We start from the raw sequence: 9,210 nt of genomic DNA, 5'->3' as shown, positions 1-9,210 counted from the left end.
AAAAGGAAAAATTAAACTTGTTAAACTACAGGTTTTTCTGCATCTGATAATCCTATATAAAATTCTCTGTAAATCAGGGATTTTGTTCCACGCCCAAACAAGTTATATCAGTAGTTTCTTAACACACAAGACTCTTTTAAGAAGTGCTAAACTATGACATGGTAATTCTTGCTAGCTAATTGTTTTTATATCATACCAAAGGCAGGTTTGGCCCAACCTATTCTCAAGCTTACAACCTGGTGTACAAATGTGTTACATAAATATTAAAAGATGCCAATTCACCTCTAGGCCATTTACTGTTCATTTACATTTCCACACAGCTAATTGTGTCTTCATCTATTTATATTTACTGTTGCTATTATTACATCCAATTAATAACCCAAATTTTCTGTATTGTTACAATGTTACTGAAATAGAAAAAAATAGAGAAATAAAATCTAATGAATAAAGAGCCCATTAAAGCTTTGCAATATAACAAAATCAGCATGGGCTGAAAACTCAAACTTACATTTTTTTAATGGCCAGTATCATTATTACTATATAATGTAATTGTGCAAAGTCACTTTGGGGGAAATTACCTCAATGGCAGCTTATAAATATTTTAAATAATTAAAGCGACCTCTTTTCTCTTTCTCTATGTGTAAAAAGATTGGTGGCATTTCTCCACTGGGGTCACCTGTAAATCCAGGTGGAGACCGATTCTATAACTAATTCTATAACCACGATACGTGGCAGGATGTTTCGGAGACAATAGAGGGAAGCGCTCGTCTAAAGTTTGAAAGGGGGCATCGCCTTTCAAGGGTCCACTCTATGGGGATCGCGCCCTCCTCCAAGCGAAGCGCGCATCTCAGTCCACTTCGCCTGACGTTGCCGGCGAGGAGCCTCCAAAGAGTTAACGCCTTGTCCCGAAGGACCGCTCCCCCTCCCGCTGTCCTTCGTCTCCCTTGCTGCTATTAATACAGCGAGCACATGCCGTGTCCTAACGCTTGAAGGGGACCAGATAACATGAATGTGCCCTTGCCGGCGACCCTCGCTCAGAGGTTGCCCCATCGGAAGGGAGCAGTATGGCGCCCTCTCCACAGTGCCCTCCAAGGATGGGGGTCCTAGCCAATGTGCTGGCGGATCAGCCCCCCGCGGGTTCTCCTCTTATCGCGAGACCCGAAAAGTCTATAAATAGTTGGGAAAGGTAAAGGGCTGTCTGTCCGAAGCTGTGTGACCCGGCGGGGGTGTACAGTTGGTTGGGGAGGTACCTACCGACGACTCTGTAGGGACTTTTGACTTCCCCTCCTTTTTTTTTTTTTTTTTTTTTTAAGGGAAGGGAATTTGGAGTGTCGCTCCCCTTGGTATGGCTGACCAGGCTCTCAGTTTTCTTAAGGACTTTTTGGCGGGGGGTATCGCTGCTGCCATTTCCAAGACGGCTGTAGCGCCTATTGAAAGAGTCAAGTTGCTGCTACAGGTGAGCAGAGTGGCTGAATTTGGCGATGTGCTGATGCTCTCTATCCACAGAGTTTGGGAGGAAAACTGCTCAGATATTAATCTGGCACCTGCCATTGGAAAGGCTGTTTGGTTTGGCCGGCGTTTCCTAAAAAGTAGAGAGCAAAGACATTCCTCCCTGATGGAAACATGCAGAAAATTACTTGGGGACTCTTCTTTATAAGTTTCTCACAATTTTCTTCTAAGAAATGTTGAATAATAGAGCAAATCTGCTGTCGCTCAAAGCAGTGCTCTGTATTTCCAGCAAAAAAAAAAAAACAAGTCTTCTTTCATGGAGCCAAGTGTGAGGTTGTTAATAGGAGTGGAGTAGGAATGTTTGTGTCAGATGAAGTGACTAAATATGGAAACTGCAGTTGTGCAGTTCCGATGACATAAGATCAGTGCAGCCCTGTTCTTGGCTTAGTGTACAGCAAGCTACCCAGGGCTTGAGGAAGCTCCTTTTCAGGCCTTGATTATTCTCTTGTACATGCGGTGTGCCATGCAGCCCAATCAAAAGTAATACTCAATGGGCAGTGCAAATGGTACTGTGCTCTGCTCATATATTTCCTAACCAAGTCCATTTAAACTATTCTGTTGCATAAAGGTTTGTTGCAAGGCTCAATGGTTTGATAACTTTATGGAGATTGACTGAAAGAACTAAATTTCCCAAAGAGAAGCGTATGTGAAAGAAAGCTTGCATGTATATGAATGGTACTTTTAGTTTGAAATAATATAATCTCTTTTTATTTAACACTAGCTGTACCCAGCCACGCGTTGCCGTGGTTCAGTCTAGTTAAATGGAAAAGAAAGAAAAGAGAAAGCGCACGTTTGTAATATGTTTAATTTCACAATGCTTGTGGGTATATAATATTTTTTGTTGTTCCATTGTCTGTGCAGATATAGAGATTGTCTGGTTTGCCGGCGCTGTTTTTCAAAAAAAGCATGTTTTTACTTGTCACAGGTGTGACATCTATAGGTGTGATATCTAGTAGGTATATAAAAACACGCGCGTATTCAAATGCAATGTGTCAAAATTTCAAAGCAATTGGTGAAGAACTTTCAGAGATTTGAGATTTTGAACAAACGAACATTTACATTTTTACTTATATATAATAGATAATAGATATACAACCTATTAAAGCGGTACAAAGGGGTGCTTCACAAAGTGCTGATAGGTAAACCAATGACAAATACAAAGTGTATTGGTATGACAAAAGTGTACTTCCTTGAAATAGTAAAACAGGTGTGTTTTGAAAGGTTAACATTGCTGTTTTGAAGGCAGTCCCTGACTGTCTGTATTGCATATTCATACAAAGAGAAAACTGTATTGGCAGCTCAGGGAAAGTGAAGCAACTGTTCCTGCAGCTAAGGACAACCTTGAAAGAATCCATGCAGGGTTTCCAGAGGACACGGCTGCTTTAATACTTTAGAAATGATGCTTTCCTTTTGTTATATGTTTTGCAAATGCTCCTTTTCAATAGCTTGTATAACTTCACTGTCTAATCACCTTTTAAGATATGTACATATAGCAACATAATCCATAGGCTTCCCATGAGCAAATAAGAACTGGCTAAAGGAACAAATATATTTGTTATATTTATTTTTCTCAGATCTTGTGTCCAAATAAATTAATAGAGTTAAATGCACTAATGCTATTGCTGTTAATTTTGAATTGATAACTGATTTTGATATGGAACAAAATTCCATATTTTGCAGTGAAATATAGCTATGTGTTCATAGCTATGAACAGTTTTACACAAGCAACAATTATCCTTCCCTTTCCCTTCCTTTTGTCTTCCTTCCTTCCCTTTTTGTTTCATTCTTTCAACAGGTCCAGCATGCTAGCCAACAAATCACAGTTGAAAAACAGTATAAGGGAATCATAGACTGTGTGGTAAGGATTCCCAAGGAGCAAGGCATCATTTCCTTCTGGAGAGGCAACTTGGCCAATGTCATCCGATACTTCCCCACCCAGGCCCTCAATTTTGCATTCAAGGACAAATACAAGCAGATTTTCCTTGGGGGAGTGGACAAACACAAGCAGTTCTGGCGCTACTTTGCAGGCAACCTGGCCTCTGGAGGTGCAGCAGGCGCAACATCCCTCTGCTTTGTGTATCCTCTAGATTTTGCCAGGACTAGGCTAGCTGCGGATGTGGGCAAAGGGCTGAATGAGAGGCAGTTCACTGGGCTAGGCAATTGCATTGCTAAGATCTACAAATCTGATGGCCTCAGGGGTCTCTACTTGGGATTCAATGTGTCAGTCCAGGGCATCATCATCTACCGAGCTGCTTATTTTGGCATCTACGATACAGCTAAAGGTAAGAAACAGACATCTAGTGATGCTGAAAGAATGATCTAATCAGGCTTCCCCAAGCTGGGGCCTTCCAGATATCTTCCCAGCCAACATGGCTGTTGGAGGCCCAATGAAAGGAAGGCTAACCTGAACACAGCTTTGCTTGACAAATTATGTTTCAATTGATCGGATTTGTAAATGCTGCCTAAAAATGTATCTCTTGAGTGAATCAACTTATAATTCTTCCTTTTGATCTGTAATTTTCAATGGTTTATAATAAGTATGATTTCTTCTACATGAAGTAATAAGTTGATTTTCTATGGTTAATCAACTTTCTATGGTCAATCAACTTAGATTTAAATAACAGTATCTTTAAAAAATAATTATAGTAATAATCAAAGTTAGACAATTTGGTGTTCTTTATTTTCTTGTTCCCTAATGTTCCAAATATCATCATGGAGAATATGTCAGTGATGGTGAACCTTTTAGAGACCGAGTGCCCCAAAACTGGCCCCACTCCCACTCTACACCCTGCCCCTGCCCCGCCCCCACCCCGTCCCCCACCCCACCTGCCCGCAGGGCCACTCATTGCCTCCAGGGCCCACTGCAGATCGCCCAGGCAGCCCAGCAGCGCCATGGTGGCCACACCCTCTGCTCACCCCCTGCAGCATCAACTGTGCGAGATGGGACATGAGGGCAGTCTTGTCTATACTGCCTGGAGGCAATGTCCTTGGCTGCGCTGCTCCATGTGGGCCACACTCGGGGGTGACTCTCCTCCAGGGGGGCTGCTGGTGAGGAGGGGGTCGTGGGGGGAGGCGAGGCTGGGGCAACGGCATGTATGCCCACAGAGAGGGCTCCGAGTGCCGCCTCTGGCACGCGTGCCACAGGTTCGCCACCACTGATCTATGTGGTTGCTAAAATCAACAATGACTTGATGGCACATGAAATCAAAATACTATTCTGGTACAGTTTTTCTAGCCTTCAGCAAGCTACATCTTAATCCTAACTATATTTGTATGGAATGTAAGCCAAAGTTTTACCTAGGATTTGTGAAACAAGCCATGATGATTTGGGCTAATGACATGCACAATTCACACATTTCACTGAGTTATAAAGAAACTATGGTGTAACTTAGCAATATGTGTAAATAAGGTGACTCATTTCTGTGTTTAAGAGATGTTTTAAAATGGCAATAGGATAAAAATCTCCTTGGACTGAAGTTGATTTGTTGTGAGGTACTCTTGATAGCACTATAGAAGCGGTTTGCTCTTGCCATCTACAGGATTGTATTTTTGACTTGCATTCTAATCTTCTGCTCTGGTATTTCCAAGTACTAACAGGCCTGACTCTACATACAGTAGGTTCCCAGTCTCAGCAAGGTTAACACAATGCTGCCATCTGCAGGAACGGAATGGCAATGCAGTTAAGAAACAATTCTTTAAATCTAGGACACTTCTTCAGACACTATTCAAATATAAAAAATCTGGCAGTATACTACAGTTTTTCAAGATAATGATTACACTGCAGTGGTTAGAATGTTGCATTTGAATAGTGGAAGACTATATTTGAATTCCTGCTTAGTCATGAAAGGGCACAAAGCTACAGTAAGTGTAACTCTCAAAACATCCCATAGAGCAGGGGTCCCCAACTCTTGGTTTGTGGACTGGCACTTGTCTTCGGAATGCCAGAAACTGGGCCGTGCAAACAAGCAAAGCTCCATCTGTGGGATGCAGGCAGAACCTGAACCTAGACCCACGCCCTCTTTGGTCTGCAGAAAAACCTCTCTTCACGGAACCAATCCCTGGTTGGGGGCCACTGCCATAGAGTTTATCAAGGCTTTTTTTTATTTAAAAAATAAAAGTAAAAATAAATAAAAATAAAAAATAAAGAACTGAAATTGTATTTTCCATCTTGTTGCTGATGGTTGGCAATTGGTATGTATTTATGATGATTACAATGTCAAGGGGTCCTGCATTCAACTTTTGCAAACTTCTGACAAGCAAAGTCAATGGGGAAGCCAGATTCACTTAACAACCATGTTACTATCTTAACAACAATAGTGATTCACTTAACAATTGTTGCAAGAAAGATAAAAAATGGGGCAAAACTCACTTAATAACTGTCTTGCTTAGCAACAGAAATTTCGGGTTCAGTTGTGGTTGTAAACTGAGAACCACCTGTAATTGTATAAATGGACTGACATCAGTAAAGTCTCACATGTACATATATTCTTTTTTCTACCAGACAGCTCTGCAATTTTGCTGTGGCTTCAGGGTAGAGATAATGTTCAGACAGAGTATCATAGATCTGCTGGTGCATGGAACAGAAATTATAAATGATACTGACAATTTCCCCCTCTTTCTTCCTGCTTTCATCTTTGGGCAACCTTCCCTTGATGGCAGGCATGCTGCCTGATCCGAAGAATGTGCATATCGTAGTCAGCTGGATGATAGCCCAGAGTGTAACTGCAGTGGCAGGTCTGACATCGTACCCTTTTGACACCGTCCGACGTAGAATGATGATGCAGTCTGGTAGGAAAGGAGGTAAGAAAATAACCAATTCCCTCATCTCTCAGCACTTTCGCTTTTCAGACAGTAAAACTGGACTTGATATGACCCAGTTCTGATGGCTGCCGAACCCCGTTCCCCTGGTTATATCACTATATTTTGGGCGTTCAGCACCTGGCCCACATTTATGGCCATTTAGTGTCCCTTGATCACATGAGCAGGGGCTGCCACAAAGAGGGAGCCAAGCTATTCTCGAAAGCACAAGAAGGCAGGACAAGAAGCAATGAATGGAAACTAATCAAGGGGAGAAGCAACCTAGAACTAAGGAGAGGTTTCCTGACAGAACAATCAGTGGAACAACTTACCTCCAGAAATTGTGAATCTCCAACACTGGAAGTTTTTAAGAAGAGATTGAACAAATTTTGTCTGAAATGGTATAGGGCTTCCTGCCTTACAAGGGTTGGACTAGAAGACCTCCAAGGTCCCTTCCAACTCTGTTATGTTAGTCTGTGACATTTTTGTTGAAAATCAGCATTTACTTCTGTTTTTTTGGCAAAAATGCCACATAGCGAACAGGACAGCTGGGGCTTGATTTAGCTTCCCAGCTACCTTTAGGAGCATATAGTTGCCAATTTAATGCTAAGAAAGCTTCAGTTTAATTTCTGCTTTTTTATTTGGAATATATTTAGCAGTGAACACAAACATTATTGCAGAAATACAATTTGCCAAATTTGAAAAATGTTATATTTATTTGCATTTGTTCTGTTACAATATTGCCTTCAGATCAATTCATTTCTTAAACACACAGAGATGAAATTCTCTCTTGAGCTTCAAGGTTAAGAGAAAAAATGCAATTTTATTTTATAAACTTTTGAAGAAAGAACTAGAGAACAACTTTCCAATTATGCTTTATTTGTTGGAATTAGAGGAATGATTGTGTTATACTGATCTATTTCTCTTTCCAATGATTTACCTGAATATGTTTACTTCCACAGCTGACATCATGTACAAGGGTACAATTGACTGCTGGAAGAAGATTGCTAAAGATGAAGGAGGCAAGGCTTTCTTCAAAGGTGCCTGGTCCAATGTGCTAAGAGGCATGGGAGGTGCTTTTGTGTTAGTCTTGTATGATGAGATCAAGAAATATGTCTAAGCAAGTCAAACTACTTGCCTCTTACGTTCTGTTTAATTACATATTTACACGTGAGTTAAAAGACAACTAAATATTTCCTACGGAAACAGAGGTGACTACTGTGGGTCAAATCCAGTTGAGAGGTCAAATTGTGGAACTATAAGATTGCTTGGTGATGGTTCATAACATAAGTCAAAGTTTTTTGTATGGAAAGTTGAAGAGGTCTTTGTATATATACATTTATTTGACAAATATCAATAATATATTCCTATGAATAAAAATATTTCTCGAGGTACGTTAATAACTAAAGAACTGGAAAAGTGAATTTAATAAATATTATTAATTAAAACTTTTTTTTCTGAATGACAAAGCCACTGCAGAAGTTCTTTCAAGATTGTAGCTTCCAGCTGCTAGTGAAGAATGTTTTCAGAGATGAGTGTGTGTGTGCAAATGTGTGGTGTTAGGGTAGAAGAGAGGGGGTGGGGGGTGGCAGAGAACAGGGTTCTCTTTCTCACTCTAAGCTAGCAACAAGATGTACAACTAAGGGTATTCTGACTCATATAAGAAACAACAGGTAAAAGCTGTGCAGCAAATAATAGCAAACCACAAGAAATGCTGTTCTTCATTTCTCCTAATTTTATCTTTAATCACTTTGTTCGCACTTTGGAAAAAATACTTATGTCAAATGTATCTCCTTTTTGTCATGTTAGGATTGCAATGCTCATGCACATTCTCAGAGGTGTCATAGTCTGGATGAGAAAATCTTATTTCCTCCCCCCCCCCACAGGCCTTAGTATCTCTAAAATACTGAATAGTAATTACAATAATGACCATACTTTTTAACTTTGGGATCATATCCTCCTGGTGGATGTTAAAAGGAAGTTTGCTGCTGAATGTGTACAGGTAGTCCTCGACTTGCAACAGTTCATTTAGTGACTGTTCAAAGTTAGAACAGCAAAGAAAAAAAGTGACGCATGACCATTTCCCACACTTAATGACCGTTGTAGCATCCCCATGGTCATGTGATCAAAATCCAAATGCTTGGCAGTTAATTCATATTTATTATGGTTGAAATATCCCGGTGTCGTGATCACCTGTGACTCTCTGACAAGCAAAGTCAATGGGGAAGCCTGATTCACTTAACAACCATGTTACTAACTTAACAACAGCAGTGATTCACTTAACAACTGTGGCAAGAAAGCTCATAAAATGGAGAAAGGTTGGGTTCAATTGTGTTTGTAAGTCGAGGACTACCTGTATAGTCAGATACAGCTCACCTTTTATTCAATTTACTATTATATGATCATCAATATATGGTTAACAGCATCCTTTTTATTTTCTTTGTTAATTGTTGGAAAGAGCGAAAGCAGCTTGAGCTCCTGGAACATTCAGTGACAGTAGTCTTGTTTGAAATTTATGCCTTGACAGATTTTGTCTCAGAATAACATACCGCATGCATTCAAAACTGAGGATGCATTGTTCCCATGGGACTGAAATTAGGTAAAGTTGTCATCACTTCAGTGCTCCTTACACTTCCCAGAAACCCAGAGGTTGCATGATACATCCAATCAGCCAGCAACAAGGCCTGACAGGTGACCAGTGATTGGCTGCTTTGAAACTGAGGGCAAAATCTGTCTTTCTTTCTTCATGGCAGTGGGTGGTGAGGGGAGGATAAGAAAGTGACTCAGATGCCTGCTGGTGAGGTAGAGCTGGCTAGGGAGTGCCAGTGATCAATGGGTGAGCCCTCTTCCTTCCTGGAGGAAAGGGGCTCTTGGGGACATGCAGGGTTGGGGAGTGAGGGTAAT

The 9,210-nt window shown here is 40.8% G+C and overlaps 1 protein-coding gene across 1 annotated transcript; it reads left to right on the top strand.

The window, feature by feature from the left end:
* Nucleotides 1-1,244: 1,244 nt before the first annotated feature.
* SLC25A4 (solute carrier family 25 member 4) lies at nucleotides 1,245-7,775 on the top strand. The gene is made up of 4 exons (XM_039330733.1): nucleotides 1,245-1,456; nucleotides 3,305-3,791; nucleotides 6,169-6,309; nucleotides 7,269-7,775. The coding sequence occupies exons 1-4, from the start codon at nucleotides 1,346-1,348 to the stop codon at nucleotides 7,424-7,426; spliced, it is 897 nt and encodes a 298-aa protein (XP_039186667.1). The 5' UTR covers nucleotides 1,245-1,345; the 3' UTR covers nucleotides 7,427-7,775.
* Nucleotides 7,776-9,210: the final 1,435 nt, after the last annotated feature.

This window comes from Crotalus tigris, unplaced genomic scaffold (genome assembly GCF_016545835.1).
Source record: "Crotalus tigris isolate CLP2741 ecotype Arizona unplaced genomic scaffold, ASM1654583v1 scf7180000024432.2438137, whole genome shotgun sequence".
NCBI lineage: Eukaryota > Metazoa > Chordata > Lepidosauria > Squamata > Viperidae > Crotalus > Crotalus tigris.
This window is presented reverse-complemented; position numbering and strand designations above follow the sequence as displayed.

Excerpts from the sequence above, each read along its gene's own strand:
- SLC25A4 (XM_039330733.1), top strand. The coding sequence starts at position 1,346 with ATGGCTGACCAGGCTCTCAGTTTTCTTAAGGACTTTTTGGCGGGGGGT. Across the intron at positions 1,457-3,304 it reads GAGTCAAGTTGCTGCTACAG|GTCCAGCATGCTAGCCAACA; the intron begins GTGAGCAGAGTG and ends TTCTTTCAACAG. Across the intron at positions 3,792-6,168 it reads CATCTACGATACAGCTAAAG|GCATGCTGCCTGATCCGAAG; the intron begins GTAAGAAACAGA and ends CCTTGATGGCAG.